This window comes from Platichthys flesus, chromosome 15 (assembly GCF_949316205.1).
Source record: "Platichthys flesus chromosome 15, fPlaFle2.1, whole genome shotgun sequence".
In the NCBI taxonomy this organism is placed as follows: domain Eukaryota; kingdom Metazoa; phylum Chordata; class Actinopteri; order Pleuronectiformes; family Pleuronectidae; genus Platichthys; species Platichthys flesus.
The window spans coordinates 261,064-282,963 of NC_084959.1; the positions used below are offsets into that span (position 1 = coordinate 261,064).

Consider the following 21,900-nt stretch of genomic DNA (forward strand, 5'->3'; position numbering starts at 1 on the left):
AAGTCGTAAAGAAGCTGTGGACTCTTATCAGAGGAGGAACCGCGGCAGGTTCCTCATGACTCATGTTCCCTGAAGACCAACAGAGATCAAAGTCACAGAGCATCAAACAGCAGCCGCCATGTTTCTTCACACAGCAACACGAGGTCCTGAAGGAGCCTTTCATCAGCTTCTCTGTGATGACTCTCCGACCAGCCACAGTGAGAAGACGTGGGTCCAGCTCCTGATCAGCTGACCTCCTGGTTTCTTCATGAACAGTTTATGGACACGTTCACTCTCAGCGTCGCCATAAAGTCGTGAGAACCACGACTGTAGGCTGTGTGTGTTCTCATGATGACGAGCAGTAAACCACACACTCCACACAGACATCACAGTAAAAGTTTTCTTGAGCAAACGAAACTCAACTTGTGATATTTGTTTCACTTCCTGTGTGAACAGGATGTGATCCAGACCTCGTTTGATCTTCAGTCACAAAACATTAAAAACATTACAAAAATGAAACACAAACAATTAGATGAATGATTCTCAACTAGGCGAATTCACTTGAATCATTTCAACTACGTCACTTATTTTATTTCTATTTAAAAGCCAAATTATGTGACAGAAACTTTTAACTGAGACACATGGATTTAAAATCTGTTTAAAACCTGATGAGAGCAATCGTTTCCTTCTCGTCACAAGTCGACTGTTTCCATTGGTCGATTTCATCTCTGATCTGTTGGTTCGTTAAAGTTTTCACTGAATTTATCATCGGTTGATTTTATCTATAGTTCAATAGCTGATCATTTTATTATTTAAAGCAAATAAGAAAAACATATTTCATGTAAGGTAAGAATTGTAACTTTGGATCATTTTAAAGTTGAAGTGTTAAAACTCTTATTAAAAAAGTCATCCCCACAGTTCAGTACGTGTTGTTATAGCGCCTCCTGCAGGATTTCTGTTGTTAAAGCTTTTCTCCTCCTGTCTTAGTGTCACTGTTCGTCATCATTAAAATAATACAAATGAAATATAGTAGAAATAAGATAACGATCCTTTTCACAGTGTTAAATGGTTGAAGTGTGTGAATGTTGCAGCTTTTATTTATAACACTAAAGTTTATTGAGGTTTTACCCTTTGGAATTTGGGTTTGTTTTATAGATCCGTGTTTTTTGCTGTTGTTTAGAACCAAATGTTTTATTTGTCAACAAAATAATCACCTAACTGACTAACGAAGAATACTTATATTTAATCCACTATCCATTTTCAGTAGTGGTAAGTAAATAAGTGCATTTACTCAAGTACAGTTAATTTACAGTTTTCAGGTAGTTTTACATTTACACAATTTCTAATCCACTAAACGTCAGACACAAACATTCTTCAATTATTCTTCCACATAAATATGGATCTACTGGTTACTAAATAGTTTAGATTAAGTTTAAAACTTATACTAGAGTAGGATTGAACTGTTTTAGATTTAAATCACAATTTCTTGGTCGTCATTTTTCTGATTTCTCACCATCACGTACCAGCCTGCTTCAAGACCTCCACCATCCTCCCTGTCCCCAAAGAAACAAAGATCAGCGTCCTGACCTCTGTGGTGATGAAGGCCTTCGAGCTCCTCGTGCTGTTCCACCTCAGAGCCATCACTGACCCTCTCCTGGCCCCCTGCACTTTGCCTTTGGGCTCCTCTCTGGTGGGGACGAGTCCGCCTACAGGTGGGAGGTTGAGCAGCTGGTGACCTGGTGTGACCAGAACAACCCGGAGCTCAACGCTCTGAAAACAGTGGAGATGGTTGTGGACCTCAGAAGGAACCCAGCCCCCCCTGATTCTGATCAGTGTAATACCGCCACCCTCCTGCTGACCGGCAGGAGGCGCTGGAGCTTTGTGTCTGAGCGGATACTACCAGAGAAGAAGACGTGACGTCACTGCAGAGGAAATCAAAATGTCTGCTCCGAAAACGATCCCGAAAGATGCTCAGGTACCGAGTCTCACTCCGATCCTCCGGGTCCGCGGTTCCGGTCCGACTCCGGCGCATCGAACTGTTCGTGTCACGCGTCATTTAACGGCCACCGGAAGTTTATTTGAGCCGCCGAACGACGGCTAGCTTAGTTGCTAACGTTAGCATTGGACCGGCGTTCACAACAATAGCTTTCTGCTAACTCGCTAGCTTAGCGGTTCTAGTTGTTTATGTGGGTGGAGGCTGCACGTTATGAAACAGTAACGTTACCTCGATACTGAGAGACTGTGTTTACTGAAGTAATCCGATTACTCATTTAGGTGGAAGTATATGTAAAACATGTTAAAGTCATTCAAAGTTACCTACCTCAGCCTGACCTCTGACCCCATTGGTCTGATGTTTGAACTTTACCTGAAGCTTCTCGTGTTCTCACACGTGATTGGCTGATTGGATTCTACTAGTGTTCCTAATAAAGTGCTCACACTGGTGGTTCACAGCTGATCATTGTAAATGTTTCGCTTGTATATGAAATATATTTAAATAAAATGACGATCAGAGGCTGTAACCAAAGAGACATGAAGCTGGTCTCCGATAGGAAGGCTGCCACCTAGTGGAGTCTCCGGACACGAGGACACGTTGAATTGGACTGAACCACTTGAACATTCCACATTGTTGCTGATAACTGTTGGTTCTGGAACAGACCTGGGAACAGACCTGGGAACAGACCTGGGATCTGTTGGAGGATCAGCAGTCGTGTAACATGGACGTTGTTTCTCCAGGTGATGATCCAGATCCTGAAGGACATGGGCATCACCGAGTACGAACCTCGGGTCATCAACCAGATGCTGGAGTTCACCTACCGTGAGTCCACGTTCGATTCCCCCTGTGACAGGGAGCTGTACGAGGCCCGAGCGGCACATTCATGATGCAGCTGCTTTATGTTTCTTGATGTTCCGTCTTCACAGAGGCCTCAGGACAGGAAACAGTTTGTCTCCTGTCGTCTCTCAGCTCCTCCATCATCACTGACACTTGTTAGAGTCACCGTCTGTTTGTGTTCTCAGGCTACGTGACGACCATCATCGAGGACGCCAAAATCTACGCGACACACGCCAAGAAGTCCAACGTGGACGCGGACGACATCAAACTGGCGATCCAGTGTCGCATGGACCAGTCGTTCACTTCACCGCCACCACGAGATGCAAGTCGCTGCACAAACATCTTCTAGACAAATGTTTCTGTTGATTATCAACGTGACCATGAACACGTTTCACAAGATGCTGCTGAGACGGAATCCTTCGAATGATGTTCATTTATTTTCATCGTGTAGTCTTGTGGTGTCCTATTTGTGTGTGAGTGTTGTAACGTGTGCGTCCCTGTGTTCAGTTCCTGTTGGAGGTTGCGAGGCAGAAGAACCAGGCTCCTCTGCCGCTCATCAAACCGTACACGGGACCTCGACTCCCCCCCGACCGCTACTGCCTGACGGCGCCAAACTACCGACTCAAGTCCGTCCAGAAGAAGGTGAGAACTTCCACCTGGTCTGAACACGTCTGGTCTTCTGTTGGTTCTGTTGGTTCTGTTGGGTCTGCAGCTCGCTGACGTGAGGATTTGTTTTCTTCAGGTGTCGTCCGCCGGCAGGATCTCGGTGCCTCGCCTCAGTGTCAGCGCCGTCTCCAGCAGGCCGACCACGCCCACCCTCGGTGAGTCTTATGGGGACCAGACTCCCTGTGATTCAGCTGTGAGGCTGTAGAGGGCGCTGTGCCCAGTGAAGTGGACCTGTTTGTTCTGACTGGTGTCGTCTCCACAGGAACTCCATCGGTTCAGTCCGTCACCGCCAAAGTCGGAGCTCCGGTGTCTCTGACGGGTCAAAGGTTCACGGTGCAGATTCCACCGCCCTCTCAGACGACCATAACCAAAACCAGTAAGAACCCGACTCCTCCCACTCTTTGTATTTAAAATGTATTTTAAAAATAGTTACTGTAAATGTGAAGAAACCTGTAAAGTAAAAAGTATCAATCTTTACTTCCTAACTTTTGTCCGGATAGCGGCACCGTCCACGCCGGCCGTCTCCAACGTCCTCATCAACCCGTCTCTGATTGGCTCCAAAAACATCCTGATCAGCACCAACATGGCGTCGCAGAGCTCGGGGGGCGAGTCGCTGAAGAGGAAGCACGAGGACGAGGACGACTACGACGCTCTATGACCTCAGGACTGAGAACACGGCTTTTTAAAAATGTGTCCGAACCTTTACAAGACGTCAGTAAGGAGGCGGAGTCCCGTGCTCATTAGAAACTGTTGGTTTTGATTTTCTAGAACTTTTGTTAAAGACTCTTCAGTTCTGTGGATTTCAAATAAAACTATTAAAATGAAAAAGAGCTGCGTCTGTTTTATCAGGAAAACTTGAGAGTAACACGCGAGACGAGTTCTGCTTCACAAAAAGTGACAAACTATTTAACTCTGCTCAGTTGGTGTAGAAGCGTTGTCTTCTACACCAACAAATTTGTTTACATAACTCGCCCTCAGCCACGCCCCTTACAAAGCCTGGGTCACGTTCAAGGTCAAAAGCTTTCGTCAGTTTCATGTTGAACATCATGTTTCCTCTAAACGGGTCAACGAGCTTCCTGGTTGGTCTTCTGTGGTTTGGTGGGTGTGTCAGAGGTGTCGTCCAATCAGCAGCGAGGTACATGTAGATCGTAGAGTTCTGTACAAACATCTGGGACACGGGTCGTATGTTTTCCAGGCTGTTTCTCTTGAAATGGGTTTGCTGCTTTCTGATAGGCCCTGGTCTCCAGACTTCCTGGTTACTGGGAGACTCCGCCCATCTTGTTTGTTTGTAAATGCGAATCAATGAGATCTGGATCTGTCCGAGGTCGAAGGTTCGGTTTCATCGTCACTTTGACGTGAAGGATTCCCTGGAGAACGCTGCGGCTTGATGATGTCATCACTGACATCAGTGTTGTGTCCATTTTGAGACCAAGTTTGACTTTGAAGAAAATGAAATTAACACAATCACCAGGGAAACAGGATGTTAGTTCATTTTACCTTTAATAATAAAAAGAAAACTAAAATAAAAATCTCAACATAAAAAATACATGGCAAAACAATAGACTCTTAAATGATTATGAGAATAATCATGGTTGTAAATGATGATACAGTAGATAATAGTAAGTCACCATAATAATAATAATCAGAAGCATAATAATTGTAATTCTGTCGTTCTGGTGTTCGTCCACCAGCAGAAATCACTTCCTGTTTTAGAGACATTATGGTTAGGCATCGCACAGGCCGGGGGCGTGGCACTTGGCAAAAATATTTTCACACTTAGCAAAGTTACCCCACAAACGCACAACGAAATAAAGACAGAATCACAGCTCGTACAATTCACAGCACTGCTTCCAAATCAAACTAATCAAATGAAACGTTAAAAACATGCTCCGCTTCTTCTTAGTCCCTTCTGATTCGCAGCTTCAGTGACGGGGGGGGGGGGGGGGGGGGATCCACGACTCGATGAATCAAGTAGAAGACGCGACAAAGAATTAGGAATAAAAACATCTACTTTCCTGGAATAAGTGAAAATAAATGAAACAAAAATTCAGTGTTTTGCAGATGAAAAGGTCTGAAATGTTGAACTGAATAAAAACAAATAACTTAAAGGCAACGAAAGAACATCGGAAAACAACTGATCACAGCCAAGAAGAGAAACGATCTCACGATTAGAAATCAATTGAACCCAGAGCTGAAGAAAGGAGATGGAACCTGGACCTGGTCGAAGGGAAACACCGCAGCAGTTTGGTTAATTTTGAAAAGGAATCTCTTTTAGTTTTTGGCTGAAGAGTTTTTCATGGCACTCTGTTTAAACATGGTTTTCTCACATGGCATTAACATTAGATTAAAAGATCAAATTTAGACTGATACGATGATTTGGGGACATTGATAAGGAACAGAAGAAAAGTGTTTGTCTGATTAAATATTTCCATGGTGTTGTTGTGAGAGAGAAACACATTGTTTTACAAAAAAGGTTTTGATATTTCAAAAAATATTTTGAGAAAAAATAGTAGAAATAACTAAAACCACAATTTTATAATTTGGCCAAGAAAATAAAAAATTCTTAGAACAGTTTTTTAAATCAGACAAGGCTAAACTTTTAAAGTTATTTTTCTAATTTTTTTATGTATTTCTTTTAAATTCAGTTTATTATTCTGAACTTATGAAATCATTTTGAATCAAGGTTTTAAATTAGACAGTCAAAAGGTCCCCAGGACGTTCTACTCCCAGTAGATAGTGAACCTGCTGATCAGTCATGTTGTTGGCAACAGTGTAAAAGGCACAAAGCAGTTTGAGTGTTTAGAATTCTACAACACAAGTTAAGGATTTTAAAGTGAGACAATGAAAATAAACCAAAAATAAACTTCAGTGTTTCCCTTAAACGAGCAGACGATGAAGTTTGAGCCTCAGAAAACTGGATTTAATAATTCCTTCACACTTGAAGTGACGTCTGGTGATTTTCTACGTTTTTCTGAATCTGTTTTCAGACCTGAGCTCCAGATGGAATCCAGAGTTTGTGTTTCACAGCTGAACAACTCAGCAGCAGATCCTCCTCATGGTTCAGGTGAGAGGTGGAGCAGCGGGGGGGCAGACACACACAGGAAGTGACCCGTTACCTCTGCTGCAGATGTGATCATGTTTACATCCCCTGACACGTCTTCAGCTCTGATCACCACAAACTCTCTTCACATCTTCATGTGTGTCAGCTCTTCTTAACCAGAGATCTTTGTTTATTTTCTTTATGTTTGGGAAAAGACATAAAACCATCATAAATGTATCATCTGTAAATAAAATCTAATTTTCCTCCAATGTAAAAATGTCACAGCTTGTACGTTTGTCTTAATAAAGATGAACTGAAGACAATTCATCTTTATCGCCCCCTGGTGTCTGGGTGAAGTATTGGTCATAAACTCCTCCATGTTAGCAGATGGGACATGAACCAAACTAAAAATATAAAAGTAGACGTTAAATAAATGTTTGTAAAGATGTTTCTGCTCTTATCTCTCTGATGTTCAAGTTTATGATCAGTTTGGTTTGAATCAGATATTTGATGATATAAAAACAAGCTGAGACGTGATGATTGACAGATGAGCCTGACTCAGGATTGGTCAAGTGAATGTGTGGGCGGGATCTGGATACCACAGCTCCACCCCACGATCACTCCTGCTCAAATGGACTGTAGATAACATAATCACCACAAGATGGCAGCATTCGTATCTGAGATATTTTATCTTAATTTCTGGAGGAAGAGGATTTTATGTATTATTTACAATAACTGATTTTATCTAGAAACAATAATTTGATCGTTTAACGACAGTTTATTTTCTTGTTGCTTTGTTTTTACAAACTGTCAGATAAACGTAGACGACCAGACGGTGAAATAAAATGACTTCATCGACGCTGGAATGAGTGAAGAGAACCCACGACCAGGAAGTGAGGAACAAATGGACGGGGGGGGGGGGATGCTGGTGAAATCGAACTTCAGTCGTCTGTAAGACTGGTGTGATTGAGTGTTTCCTCCTTTTGCGACCACAACACAAAAAGCGTCTACAGTGTAAATGTCCTGTTTGAACGCGACGCTGATCATCGCCGCAGGAAAGGCTCGACATTCAAGAGGATTTTCAAAGTAAAAGAGGACAAACGCTGCTTCTTCTGTGAACAGAGTTCTTCATGTTTCTAATCTTTTTCCTCACATGGTCGCCCTCTGGACTCCGCCCATACCTGAACGTCCTGAACTACAAACAAGGAAACAGCTGATTTCCCATCCGGACCGCCAACATCTGTCCTGCAGCTGCTTAACATCTAGAGTTTTTTAACCTTCAGCAAAAACAGAGGGAAACGGAGAAGATGGATGGAGGAGGCGGTGGCAGGAAATGGCGGCAGCGGGATGAATGGCAGAAGCAAGAGAGGAAGAACACCAGCAAGGCTGCGAGGCCTCCGTCTAAACACGCCCTCATCCGTCATGGGGAATGTAACGTCAAGAGTGTGTGTGTGTGTGTGTGTGTGTGTGTCTGTGTGTGTGTGGTTGGTCGAAGCAAGCGTATGAAGGGTCGGTGAAGTCCTAGCAGTCCTCGTCTTTGTCGTCCACGGCTCCTTTGAGTCGCAGGCGGGCGAAGTCCTCGAAGACGAAGTCATCGTCCTGGGAGATGCTGCTGCGGGAGGAAGGATGACATCATCACACACACCGACCAATCAAACACACCGACCAATCAAAAGTGAACGCAACTTGATTCTGCTGAGAACAAACGACTGTAAAGATCAAATCGGATTTCTGTGCTGTCATGAAATGACTCACAGAGATCAACAGATTTCTGATCAGCTTTATCATCCACAATATGAAACCCTCCGAGGGCGACTCACCACAAACACCCAGAAGTGAAATGTCCTTTTCTCCGATAGAAGCTACAAATGATATCAACTGGAAGAAAATCATTTTATTGTTTTCTAATATTTGTTTGACTCCGAATCAAGTGAAGCTGCTCGACCTGCGTCCAGGATCAAAACTCTCTACGAAGCTTTTAAGAAACATTTCAGAACTCAGCTTTTACTCACTTTGTGTCAAACTCTATCAAGTTGGTGTCGATGGGGGGGTCCATCTCCGGAACAGCTGCAACAAACACACAACACGTCACACCCCTGTTCCCATGGACACCTCCTCTCGTCTCTATGGTCATTCAGTGTCTGATTAAATCATAAACATTACAACATTTATTTGCAGCTATTTTAATAATCAATTTATAATTTTTCAAGGAAAATTGGAGAAACCCGAAATGAATACTACAACTCCCATAATCCCCCACTGCTCGTTCAGTGTGTGTGTGTGTACTCACCTGATTGAGGACGAGACACTGGAGCTTCCACAGGTTTAGGATGCATCAAGATGAAGGGGAGCTCCACAGACACGTCTCTACAACACACACAAACACACACACACACAATAATGAAATCAAACGAGCAGGACGTTACAGATACAAGTTTGTGTCTCTACGCGTCTCTCGTTTAAAACCAGTTCAACCAGTTTTATCTCTGGTTTAAACTTCAGATCTGTTGTTAAACCAGATTTGACTCACAATTTTAAGTTTCTATACATTTAACCAATATTGAAACTCATTTCAAAGCAGTTCGAAGAAATTCATTTTGTCTAAAAAGATATCTAGATCCACTTGAACAAAGTTAAGATAGCAAAAAATGTGACTTCTAAACCATTTTCAATCTTAACCGGTTTAGATCCATTTCAATCTGGTTTAAAGCAGATTCCTCTCACGTTAAATCACATTCTGGCATTTAATCCAGGTTTAAAACTTCAAGCTGTGACGGACGGAGGAACCAGTGTCTTCATGTGTGCTGTGCTCGTCAAATGAAAACTGATTTACCTCTCCAACATGCCTCGCAGCAGCCTGAAGGGGGCGACAGAGGGGCCACACAGAAAGCCAAAAACACAGAGGGGAGATGAAATGAAAAGCAGGAGGCAACACGATCACAACAAACTACAGTGGAAGCAACAACAGTGAAGAGCAACTACAGCAGGAAGCCAGAGGAGGGAGCAGGAGGTCAGAGGAGGGAGCAGGAGGTCAGATGGAGAGAGCAGGAGGTCAGAGGAGGGAGCAGGAGGTCAGAGGAGGGAGCAGGAGGTCAGAGGAGGGAGCAGGAGGTCAGACGGTGAGAGCAGGAGGTCAGAGGAGGGAGCAGGAGGTCAGAGGAGGGAGCAGGAGGTCAGACGGTGAGAGCAGGAGGTCAGAGGAGGGAGCAGGAGGTCAGAGGAGGGAGCAGGAGGTCAGACGGTGAGAGCAGGAGGTCAGAGGAGGGAGCAGGAGGTCAGAGGAGGGAGCAGGAGGTCAGATGGTGAGAGCAGGAGGTCAGAGGAGGGAGCAGGAAGCCAGAGGAGGGAGCAGGAGGTCAGAGGAGAGAGCAGGAGGTCAGATGGAGAGAGCAGGAGGTCAGAGGAGGGAGCAGGAGGTCAGAGGAGGGAGCAGGAGGTCAGATGGTGAGAGCAGGAGGTCAGAGGAGGGAGCAGGAGGTCAGATGGATAGAGCAGGAGGTCAGAGGAGGGAGCAGGAGGCCAGAGGAGGGAGCAGGAGGTCAGAAGAGGGAGCAGGAGGCCAGAGGAGGGAGCAGGAGGCCAGAGGAGGGAGCAGGAGGTCAGAGGAGGGAGCAGGAGGTCAGAAGGTGAGAGCAGGAGGTCAGAGGAGGGAGCAGGAGGTCAGAGGAGGGAGCAGGAGGTCAGAGGAGGGAGCAGGAGGTCAGAGGAGGGAGCAGGAGGTCAGATGGAGAGAGCAGGAGGTCAGAGGAGGGAGCAGGAGGTCAGAGGAGGGAGCAGGAAGCCAGAGGAGGGAGCAGAAGGCCAGAGAAGGGAGAAGGAGGTCAGAGGAGGGAGCAGGAGGTCAGAGGAGGGAGCATGAAGTCAAGTGGAGGGAGCAGGAGGTCAGAAGAGGGAGCATGAAGTCAAGTGGAGGGAGCAGGAGGTCAGAGGAGGGAGCAGGAGGTCAGAAGAGGGAGCAGGAAGTCAAGTGGAGGGAGCAGGAAGTAGGAAGTCAAGTGGAGGGAGGAGTCAGGGGAGGGAGCAGGAGGTCAGATGGAGAGAGCAGGAGGTCAGAGGAGGGAGCAGGAAGTCAGAAGAGGGAGCAGGAAGTCAAGTGGAGGGAGCAGGAAGTAGGAAGTCAAGTGGAGGGAGCAGGAAGTCAAGTGGAGGGAGCAGGAAGTCTAGTGGAGAGAGCAGTCAGGGGAGGGAGCAGGAAGTCAAGTGGAGGGAGCAGGAAGTCAAGTGGAGGGAGCAGGAAGTCAAGTGGAGGGAGCATGAAGTCAAGTGGAGGGAGCAGGAAGTCAAGTGGAGGGAGCAGGATGTCAGAGGAGGGAGCAGGAAGTCAGAGGAGGGAGCAGGAAGTCAAGTGGAGGGAGCAGGAAGTGAGAGGCTGAGCTTCCCGTCAGGATCAAAATACAACTGGATAATTTTTCTACTTCCTGTGCTCATACAACAGCTGCCAATTATTTTCTCAATGAATCAATTTATTGTTTTCACCCAATCATATTCAAGAAGCTGAAGATAATTATATATCATGTATGAACCAGATCAAAGACTGTAAACAAAAGGACGCCTCCTCTCCTGACCCTGTGCAGAGCAGAGAACCCCCAGTAGGGGGCAGTAATGCACCTTGATGTTAGTTGCTACCCACCAATTAACTGACCAAAGAAGAAGAAGAAGCAGAAGACGACGCTGACACCTTGTGGTAATGACTTAAATTACAGTCAGTCCGTGCAGCAGTGACAGTAAAGGCCAATGTATGCTTCTCCGTTTTGACGGACAGGGACAGATAGGACCGCCTTCTCCAACATGGAACCTCCTCTCCGGCTCCTCGGAGAGCTTTTCGTGCAGCTCTGATTTTTCTAACTACACGTCGGCATGGCGGAGAGCCTATGGATAGCCCTTGGCTGTGATTGGTCTACTAACGACAGTATTTCGGAATGACATCATTTCTGGATCTCACACTTCCTGTTCCATTCCCTACATCACAATAAACCCAAACACAACTACGACTATGATAAATGTGACAAGTGTGTTAAGCCAGCGGCGTTGTCCGGCTGACGGTGGCTGGTTAGAGCACTTACGGCACGTGTGTACGGTCACATACGGTTATAACGAACTTTCATAACGGGGCTAGCGGGCTAGCCACCATGCTAACTGCGAAAAAACCCGCTGACTTTAATCCCACGGCTCATGACACTGTTTCTCAAACACCGACAGGTTAGAAGCAAACACTTGGTAGTAGTTAGTATCGGGTGTCCCTGCTGACTGTGTGTGTGGAGGCTGGGGGGGGGGGGAAAGCTAGCTGCCTCCGTGTAGCTTCAAGCTGTTGAATTAGCAACGCAGTTCGGAAACAAGACCGGGGAACTCCTGCGTTAATGAACGATAACATCAGCATTCAGACTCGCTGGGTGTCACTTTATTTGATTGAGTTGCCGTCACCGGAGATGAAAGTGTCCGTCCGTCACGGACTCAGAGAAGCATACATAGGCCTTAAGGCTGTGGTGTCGAGGCCCCGCCCACATTATTATTATTAAATGAATGGTTGCTGCTATCATTAATAACATCTTCACACTCTTGTTTCGTTAACTTGTTAGAACTGGGACCTGATCTCCCCCCCATCTTAATCCTGAGTCAGGCTCATCTGTCAATCATCACGTCTCAGCTTGTTTTCATATCATCATATAATATATATATATCATATATATAACTGATTCAAACCAAACGGATCAGAGATGACAACCAGCTGAAATGACAAAAACAACTTTATAAACATTTAACTTCTACTTTGATTCTCTTTATTTGCTCCCTGTCCCCTCTGCTAACATGGAGGAGGAGGGGTTATGACCTTTACTGCAGCCAGCAACCAGGGGGCGATAGAGCTGTCATCCATCTTTATTTACAGTCTGTGGTTTTAACGTTATCTGGTCGAGCTGAGGACAGGAAGTGATGTCAGCAGAGTGGGAGGTGTGTGTGCTCTTGTACAGATGTCTTTGTGAGGACATTCAGATCTCGACCTTGTTGTGGGTTAGAATCAGGTTTAGATGTTTAGTTCTGATGGGGAGGGGCCAAGGAACTGATTAGAGTCTGCACCAAGATATAAGTATAAATATGTGTGGGTCTGTGTGTGTATATGCATGTGGGTTTGTGTACATGTGTATATATATGTGTGTGTGCATGTGTGTATGTATGTATATATTTGTGTGTGTGTGTGTGTGTTACCCTCCACGTGAGACCACCAGCTTCACTTTGACTCTGTACGACACCAGGATCCCCAGAACCTCTTTGTTGGTGACGTCCTTCACACTACAACAGAAACAGAGCGGGTCACATCGCCCCCTGGTGGCCTGATCATCATCATTTGACCTGTTGCCGTTAATAACATCTTTACATGAGTGTGTGAGTGTGTATGTCTGTTCCTCTGTGTGTGTCCCTCTGTGTCTCTCTGTGAGTGTGTCTGTATGCGAGTGTGTCTGTATGTGTGTGTGTCCCTCTGTGTGTGTGTCTGTCTGTGCGTGTGTGTGTGAGTTACATGGTGGACGAGGCCAGGTTGGTGTCTTCGTGCTTCAGCTTCCCGTCCAGGGCGAGTCCTCTCTTCTCTCGGTTCTTGTCGAGCGTGGGAGTCAGAGTGTAAACTTTACAGAAGGTGGAGCTGGACGACACCTGGTCACTGTGGAGACCACACACTGCTGTCAATCAAACTGTTCAGGTAAACCACACCCACTGACTGTTCAGCTACATCCTGTTGGACTTGTGTGGTGGAACCTGTGGATGTGGATTGTGAACACAAGAGGAACTTACTCTGCCTCCTGCTGAGCCACAGGACATTTGTACTGAGCCGTGCTGAACAGACAGATGTCTGCATACTGACGCACTGCGGAGACACACAACACGCACACACGGGAATCACGTGAGGAAACAGGTTCACAAGTCAATACCCACAACATCATGCACGCTCATTTAGTCCAGGAAACTAAGACGTTCTTTTCTAATCTGTGAAAATCTGCAAACTTCAGCTTTGCGACTTGTTCCAATGTGTACTGCCCCCTCCTGGTGAGGAGTATGAAGGTTGCTTCTGTGAAGGAGTGTGTTGTGAACTTCCTGATGGACCAACCGACCACATGACCTCTGACCTTGTGTCTGTGTGACCTCTGACGACCATGTTTCAACATGACACACATTTATTTTCACTGTTTAAAAAAGGGGACAGAGAGGATCAAATAGAAACAGGAGGAGAAAGAGGAGGAGCGAAGGAGACACACCTGAGATCTTCACCCTCTTGACGGTCTTGGTGGAGTTGTTGGTGACGTGAACGTTGACGCTGATGGGCTCGCCGTGGTAATACAGCTACACACACAGGAAGAGTAGAGCAACACATTCACCTCATCAGTCTCCAACAGTACAGGTTCCTCATTTATTTGTGTCCGAGTGTGTGTGTGGTTACTTGTGTGTGTGTGTACCTCCTTGTCCAGAGAGGCCTCCAGGTGCAGGGACCTGTCCGACATCAGGAAGCTGCGAGTCGTCTCCACCATCGGCTGAGGACCTGGTTTCTCTGGAGCATACTGAACCTTCCTGATGACCAGACGCACGGAGTTCCTACACACACACACACACACACACACACACACACACACACACACACACACACACACACACACACACACACACACACACACACACACACACACACACACACACACACACACACACACACACACACACACACACACACACACACACACACACACACACACACACACACACACACACACACACACACGAAACTAGAGATGAATAAACTTAATCTTCTTCTTCCTTCATTTGAACTGAATGTGATTTTAGGAGAAACAGTGACACCAACAGGGACGACAGTAGAACTACACCCTCCCTCTGAACTCCCTCTGGTGGCGAGAGATGAAGCTGTCAGCCATGTTAGATGTTTCCAGGTTTGTTTCATTTCTGTTTAAAAATGAAACAAACTAAAACAAAGTCTGATCCGGAGTCAGCTGAGCTCCTGATCAGTTTCTTGGTCCGATGTGAGAAACTGAAGCTCATCTCTCCAGCTCTCTGAATCCTCACAAAGCTCCTCACCTCTTGTGAATCTTCTCTTCTATTGACTTGGCGCAGAAAGCTCTGATCTCAAAGTCCACGCCACAGGCCTGAGGACACAGACCAGAGAGAACAGTTCAGCTGCTGAGGTTAGGGTTAGGCCACTCCCACCGGCCGCTCCTCACTTCCTGGTTTGACCCTCAGGACAAAGGCTGCAGAAGCAGGAAACTTTTCATTTAATTCACAACTGAGGCTCAATTAAGGTTTAGAATTAACAATTCTCTGTTGTTCCATGTATAATAAATTGTTTTTGAATAACTTAATATTTCAGTGCAGGTTTTATGGTTACTGAAGTAAAGAAAGTTACCAAGTGTTTAAATGTCTATTGAAATGGACACATTTTCATGATCACATGGCCTCTGCAGCAGAGGTAACAGGTCACTTCCTGTGTGTGTCTGCCCCCCCCCCTGAACCATGAGGAGGAGCTGATGTGAACAAGTCTTGTGTCAGAAAACTGCTTGTGTGTCAGAGAGCGAGTGTTTTTGTGTGTGTTAGAGAGTGAGTGTTTTTGTGTGTTAGAGCGAGTGTGTTTGCGTGTGTGTGTGTCTGAGAGAGCGAGTGTGTGTGTTTGTGTGTGTGTGTGTGTTACCTTCCCAGTGTCCTCTGGGCCGGGCTGTAAAGTGACAGAACACGGGAGGTTCTGAGGAACCTGAGTCAAAGACATAAAAAGGTTCAGTTTCTGAATTATCCATAATATAAAGACATATGAACAAAATCTTTACAGTAAAAAAATCCGTAACACAAATAACCATGTGAGCAAGTTGTGTGACCTCTGACCCTGAAGAGTCATGTTCAGTTGATAATAAAGTTTTCAAAGCAGCACACGAGTGAGAATCCACCAGACGTGGAGGAAGTGACGCTTCATTACTGCTGAATGAAACCTGTTCATCTCCAACAGGAACCAGGACAGGCCGGTCATGTGACTCACAGTGAAGTAGAAGGGGTGTGCATGTTGGCCGAGTTTCTTCAGCAGCCGCTCCTGAAGGCGACTGTTTGGTTTCCGCTCCTCAGGCACCGGAGGAAACGCCTGTCAGACGTAGAGCAGGGTTTATTAAAGGAGATAAACCACAAGGTCACATGTTCAATGTTAAAATACACAGGTCAAGTACAAGTACTGCGATCATGTGACCTGGAAGGTGGAGATGTAGAGATCCTTCCTGAACGACAGACCCAGCACGTCCAGGTCCTCGCGTCCGTAACGAAACGCACACGTCAACGTGACGAAGACTGTGAAGAGGAAGAGCAAAGACATCTGTTGGTCACATGACTCATCCCCTGAGCATTCCTTCAATAACCATCGGACCTGCATTACACATGTTTACTTACATTAAACACAATGTTCTGTTCAAGCTAACACGGACTTTCATTCCGTCGACAGGTTCTGACCAAACTATGTATGACACAGCTCGTTGAAGCTCCTCCCACTAAGTGGGACACTCCGCTCTGCTTCGGCCAATCGGCTCGTTGCTCCTTTAAAACATTTTAAACTAACAATTTAGTAGCACTTACTCATAGCACTTTGTAGTTTTGCTTTATTTTGAAGAAGTACTTTCTTGATTCTTGTGGTTCTGGGTCTGTTCCCTCGGGCTTGATGCACTTATTGTGAGTCGCTTTGGATTAAAGCCTCAGCTCAATGAAATGTAATGTAAAAGTGCAAATACACCCAAAGAAAACTACAACTCCCACAATCCTCTGCTGCTTCACCAAGTCAAACCACTTGGGCTGGTGAGACTCTTTATCCTGAGATCATACTTGGTAGGTTTCAACTCGTGGAATTAAGAGATTATGATGAAACGTCACATATTATTTCTGAATTGATTTTCAGTCACACAGGAGCTCCAGGTGGAATCATCTCCAGAGCTTCTCCAGAGTTTGTTCCACAGCTGAACAACTCAGCAGCAGGTCCTCCTCACGGTTCAGGTGAGAAGTGGAGCAGCCGGGGGGGGGGGGGGGGCAGACACACACAGGAAGTGACCTGTTACTAACCCCCCCCCCCCCCCCCCAAGTGAATCAGTGGAGGATGCTCCTGGATTCAGACTTTATACAGGAGCTCAGGAGGAGGAGATCCAGAGACCTGAGCAGCTCAGTGTGAAGCAGCTGTGGTACGTTTGAGGACTGTGGGAAAGTTGATACATTGTCTTCTTTAAGGTTCTGTCTTTTACACTTATTTTTTTTTGATCAAACACTTTTTCTCATCAGGTTTTTGAAGTAGAGATAAAATTCTACTTTGAACTTTTCTCTGTGTTTGTGTTTCTTCTACACGTGGAGCTCAGGAGGAAGTGGTCGTACCTTTCCTGTCCTTCAGATACTCGGGGTCGACGAGGATCACTCCGTCTGTCAGCAGGAGGAAGGAAGACAAAACGCTGAGTCAGCACCAACACCACGTCCACTCAGCTGGTTTTAAACATGTGACCTTTCAACTGACGGATTCTCTCTGCTCAGCAACTGGGAAATCATTTTCCACTGAGCACGGAGAGTCGACTCACCTACAGGATCCACGTGATCCAGATGATCCACGAAGTCTCTCTTTCCCAGGTAAACTGTCACCTGGACACAAACCTCACGTTTAGTCACTTCCTTTCATTCCAAAAAAACATACAAAAACAAACTTTCCAAAATGTTTGTAACGACTTTAAGTTCGGACTCAGGTTCTTCTTCTTATCATCCACAGTCAGAGTTGGTCTGTAGAGACGTCTGTCTCCACTCGTCTGTGTTTCCACAGACTGAACATCTCCTCTCAGTCCAGTCAGTTGTTGCAAAGTAAATAAAGGACTGACTCACCTTACAGTTGGGGCTGGACTTCTTAAAAACTCTGAGAAGTTTGGAAACAGGAAGATGATGAAGAGGAGGAAAAGAGGAAGAAAAGACAGGGACATTAGTTTTGCAGCGTTTGTGTGAACTTAGAAACTGAGACGCTGTAAAAAGTGAGAGAAAATAATCGGAGGAAACTAAGTCAGTTTATTTCAACACGGCAGGAAGTCGAGGAGGAAGTGAAGAAAAATAAATTAAAGGAAGTTACTATTCTGCGTCAGTGCTGAGGTTTAACGGACTGACGCCATGAACCTGGTCCTCACAGAGGTGGCTGATGGGAAACGGCTTCAATGCTGGCATGTTGATGGCGTGATGTTTTCTGAGCGTTTACGGCCGCAGCTCAGTGAACAGATTAAAGTCTCCCATGATTCCTTGGTCTTTCTGGTCATGGTCAGCAGAGGGAGGGCTTCATCCTCTCGGGGGCGGGGCCTGATGCTCGTTTTCTTGGCGTGTGCATAGATTACAACTTTTCATCTACATCAACATTTGACGCTTTTTTCCTTTCAGATTCTCAATACACAAACACACAAACACACAAACACACGCACACACACACGCTTCCTCAATTCCAACTTAGTTCCCTCGGTCAGAGACGACACCCCGGTGAGCAGACGTCTCAGCTCACTGACGTCCACAGACGTCACACATGTTCTCACTCGTCATACATGTACATGTTTATCCCCGAGGGCGGACCTTACAGAAACGTGAGATCCAGGATATGAAGGAACATCAGCAGGTTGAGTCAGACAACGTTCTGTTCAGGCAACTACAGACCTAGTGTCAAAGGAACAAGGTGAACCTAAACTGAATATTTTAACATATTTAAATATCTCTGAGGCCTCAAATTCTGATTATTAAATACTAAGACTTTAAGACCCTGAATGGGAACAATTCTCATATTTGATCTCAAACAAACCGAGTCCAGTTGGAACCAGGTCGCCCTGCAGCACAGTTTGACAGCGTTCTCACCAAACCAGTCAATCCACCAGAGTCCCGGCCACTTCCTGGTGGCAGCACACAAACAGGAAGTTGAGGCCGCAGCAGTTAAAGAAAATTAAAATCCGTCGAACCTGCAGCTTCCTGTTGCTGATAAATTTAGACCAACACACACAACAACATACAACTGAGTCTAACTCAAACACAACTGCAGGTTTCACTGTCAGAGCTGAGACTCAACAACAACAACAACAGTGAGGAACTATTCCGATTTCAAAAGATTCCAAACAAGAGAAAATAATAATGTTGATCAGAACAAGTCGCTAATTAGCTGCAAACAGAGTCAAATCAAGATGGAGGACACTGGTGTCTTGCCCAGACTTGAAGCGATGTTGACATGACGCAGTCTGTGGTCACAGGAGGACGGGACTTTCTTCTCAGCCTTCGTCCCTGCAGACCTTCCACTGCAGCTGGGTAAGCCGCCGGCGCCGCTCGCCACCATGACACATCCATCGGGTTGAGAGATGTGGAAGCAGTAAGCAGAGCGTGAAGGCGGTTTCATTCCCACGGGCGTCAGGATGGAGGCTGTGCAGGTGAACATGTGACGACAGTAGATTCAAAAACAAAGTCCTGACGCACATCATCAAAGACCTGCTCATCAAATCCACCCGGCTTGATCAATCACAAACATTCGTTCCATGTCCTGTAGTCAGTGTCTGTGGAGCAGCAGCAGGTTGTCGGGTCCGACTCGTTCAAACAGGAACATGTGGGAACATCCAGGCGAGGGGCGGAGCCTGTAGAGCAGCAGGAGGCGGGACATGACGTATGAACTCTGCTGTGGAAAGATCAGTGTTGTTGTTTCCAGCTCATCCACACCGGGTCGGCCCTCATCACCAGAAGATCTGGAACCTCCTCGTGTTTCCAAGTGGACGTCTTCATCTTCTACGTGAACGAGGAACACGTGAGGAACCCGTCAGAGCTTTATTTCAGATAGCCATCTTGTCTGAGAAGATTCTGGATTAATTCACAACGTGGAAAAGGAGTTTGATAGATGAGATTTTGGCTCCATGTGTTTCCATGTGGAGAAAAGTGTCCAGAGAAGAACTCGTCTTCGGTTCAAATGGATGTTGGGACGAAGAGCTGAATCGGATCTGAGATGTTGATTTCATCTTTTACTCTGCAATATTAAAGTTCTCCATATCTATGTTATTAAATGTTTAGATTTTCTTTTGTCATTTTTAAGCCTTCAGCACTTTTATCAACATGTATTTTGTATTTCAATCCGTGTTTTATCATTTATTAATGATCTCACGTCACTGAACGTGTTTCATCTGCAGTGACTTCAGTTTGAGTCGCAGGAGATGATCATCGGGATTATTGCTGTTGATAGGAACCAGAGTGTGAAGACACAGTTGTCCTGTGTGATAACGTCTCAATGTTCCAGGAAGTTTCCTCATGTCAGTGTTCACATGGCGTCAACCCCCCCCCCAGTTTCCTATCAGGAAGTAACATGTGGGCAGAGACAGGAAGTCCCAGCTGAAGTGGACCGAGTGAAAGTCGACACACGATCACAAAGTTCAACCTAGAAGCCAGATTGTGTTTGTGTTGATCAGCTGTGAATCGTTCCATCTTCTTCATGGATGTGTCATAACGTGATGAACTTCCTCATGTTCGGAGCATGTTTATCACTTATTCTACATTTTCTTTGACTGTAACAGTTTATATAAGAATAATCAATCCTGTTTCAAACCTACTGAAGAACAAAGAGAACTCTACACGACATGTTTGAGCTGGATGTGATTTCATTTCTTGTCTTGTGTATAAAGTGAATCATAAAAAACAGCTGTCAATCATTTCTCCGCCAATCAACCAATCACTGCAGCTCTTCAATTAACAAGCGCCTGTCACATGATAAAACTACAAATCAGGATTTTGCCAAAAGTTAAATCAAGATTAAAATGTTCCTATAATTAATGATGATAGATTCCATGTGAGTATTTGTGTTTTGTTTAAAGAGGATTGAGTGACGGCTCTTTATTTCAGACAATTAGGAACCGGATGTAGTTCAGTTAAACCTCCTCACAGTGTTTACACTATGGGTTAATGAGATATACACATATCACCTGTGTTATGTTGCTACTGATGAAAATGTCATTGTAATAATTATTCATACGGACTTATCTCCCAGCTCCAAAAAAAACATCGACTCGTGAGAAAGAAGACGTCAGAACTTTTCTTGTCGGACTCAGTTCACTGACCCTCTGTAGCAGCTGTTTGATTCCACATCAGAACTACATCAACAGTTTGTGTGTAGCAGATCTCAGTTAAATGCTCCTGATGAAAAGAATCAGACATATTTAAAGAGAGGAGGACACGAAGCTCTGAGCTCCTCATCGTCCCTCTGCACCCGGGACTCCATGGTTTCTAAACCACTGCTGGTTCCTTTTCTCCGTCCTTCATGGGAGATCTTCTTCTTGGCTCGGTGGACTGGCGGGAGGCCACCATCGTCTTCTTCGTATCGTCCTCACCATTTGAGATGATGAGTGTAAACACCTGAGGATCAAAGGAACCGGTTGATCCGGATCCAGGGCTTTGATCACCTGCTGGCTGCGGCTCCTGCTTCCTCCTCCAGCGGTCTCATGAGCCTGAGCCACGGGCCAGCAGCACCGGCCTCCCCCCTCACCCTCTCTCGGGCAGCTTCCATCTGACCCCCGGTCATCACAGGTGTGAACACAGACCGTCTGTAGAGAAGCTGTGTCAGTTGACTTGCAGCGGCAGGGTGGTGAGCAGGGATCGATGCCGCCCACCTCTCCGTGTTGTGGGGATCCGTGTGTCCACGGTGACAGCTGGTTCCTGCTCAGCACACCGACGTGTAGGGGGGAACAGCGGCAGGTTCGCGATCACACACGGATTCAAACATCAGTCACACGCTTCATCTGACAGACCAGTGCCCGGAGGAGCTCCTGTCCGCGGCTAGCTAACCCCACCCTGCCGAGCTAGCGTGGCCTCCCCAAAGAAGAGGTCATCGCCCCGGAGGCTCGAACACGACCCGGGGGCTGGCTGACTCACCCCCGGGCCGGTCCTCCCCAGGAAGCGGCTAAATGTGTGCAGCACAGCCGGAGAAAAGCCTCCCCGCCCGGCCCAGCAGCCACTCGGCTGCCGCTAGCGAAGTGCGTGAGCTCCGCTGCTAACTAGCTGCTAGCATGTTAGCTCCTACCTGGTGCCCGCCTTGTCCCCCATCTCCTCGGCAGGCGGACGACAGAAGACCCCGACAAACTGAGCCTGGAGGCGGGGAAGGATTGACGTTAGACCCGGAGAGTGTTGACGGAGCTCCGCTCACGAGATCCGCTCAGAAGAGCCAGAAGATCCAGAAGATCCGCTCCGAAGATCCGCTCAGATAACGACTGTGTCCGGATGATAATTTCATTTAGCGCCGCCTCGAATGCTCCGACTTCCGCAAAGACAGGATATGTGTGTGTGTTCGCACGTTTGCGCGCACACATACACACACACAAACACTCCGGCATCAGTTTAAATGTTAAAAGACAGA

General features: G+C 46.2%; 2 protein-coding genes and 1 long non-coding RNA gene across 7 annotated transcripts; 2 read left to right on the forward strand and 1 right to left on the reverse strand.

The window, feature by feature from the left end:
• Positions 1-1,831: 1,831 nt before the first annotated feature.
• On the forward strand, positions 1,832-4,303 carry taf9 (TAF9 RNA polymerase II, TATA box binding protein (TBP)-associated factor). Of its 2 annotated transcripts, none has more exons than XM_062406994.1 (7): positions 1,832-1,954; positions 2,713-2,794; positions 2,995-3,131; positions 3,317-3,451; positions 3,552-3,630; positions 3,738-3,851; positions 3,967-4,303. In XM_062406994.1, the coding sequence occupies exons 1-7, from the start codon at positions 1,919-1,921 to the stop codon at positions 4,131-4,133; spliced, it is 750 nt and encodes a 249-aa protein (XP_062262978.1). In that variant the 5' UTR covers positions 1,832-1,918; the 3' UTR covers positions 4,134-4,303. The 2 variants fall into 2 exon arrangements, with proteins under 2 accessions (XP_062262978.1, XP_062262979.1); XM_062406995.1 differs by having other exon boundaries at positions 3,976-4,303.
• Positions 4,304-4,956: 653 nt separating this feature from the next.
• On the reverse strand, positions 4,957-21,812 carry LOC133970039 (arrestin red cell). 4 transcript variants are annotated; one of them, XM_062406834.1, is made up of 17 exons: positions 21,568-21,812; positions 17,385-17,415; positions 17,090-17,150; positions 16,893-16,937; positions 15,733-15,830; positions 15,532-15,630; positions 15,193-15,252; positions 14,586-14,653; positions 13,955-14,090; positions 13,757-13,841; positions 13,296-13,368; positions 13,027-13,164; positions 12,717-12,800; positions 9,349-9,372; positions 8,806-8,882; positions 8,528-8,582; positions 4,957-8,124 (listed from the first exon to the last, which is right to left on the reverse strand). In XM_062406834.1, exons 1-17 carry the CDS (start codon positions 21,588-21,590, stop codon positions 8,037-8,039), a joined length of 1,245 nt encoding a protein of 414 aa, XP_062262818.1. In that variant the 5' UTR covers positions 21,591-21,812; the 3' UTR covers positions 4,957-8,036. The 4 variants fall into 4 exon arrangements, with proteins under 4 accessions (XP_062262818.1, XP_062262817.1, XP_062262821.1 ...); XM_062406833.1 differs by having other exon boundaries at positions 4,957-8,127; positions 21,568-21,810; XM_062406837.1 differs by lacking the exon at positions 9,349-9,372 and having other exon boundaries at positions 21,568-21,810.
• LOC133970040 (uncharacterized) lies at positions 9,898-10,607 on the forward strand. Its single transcript, XR_009924265.1, has 3 exons — positions 9,898-10,013; positions 10,235-10,355; positions 10,543-10,607. It is a non-coding gene; the product is annotated as an uncharacterized LOC133970040 (long non-coding RNA).
• Positions 21,813-21,900: the final 88 nt, after the last annotated feature.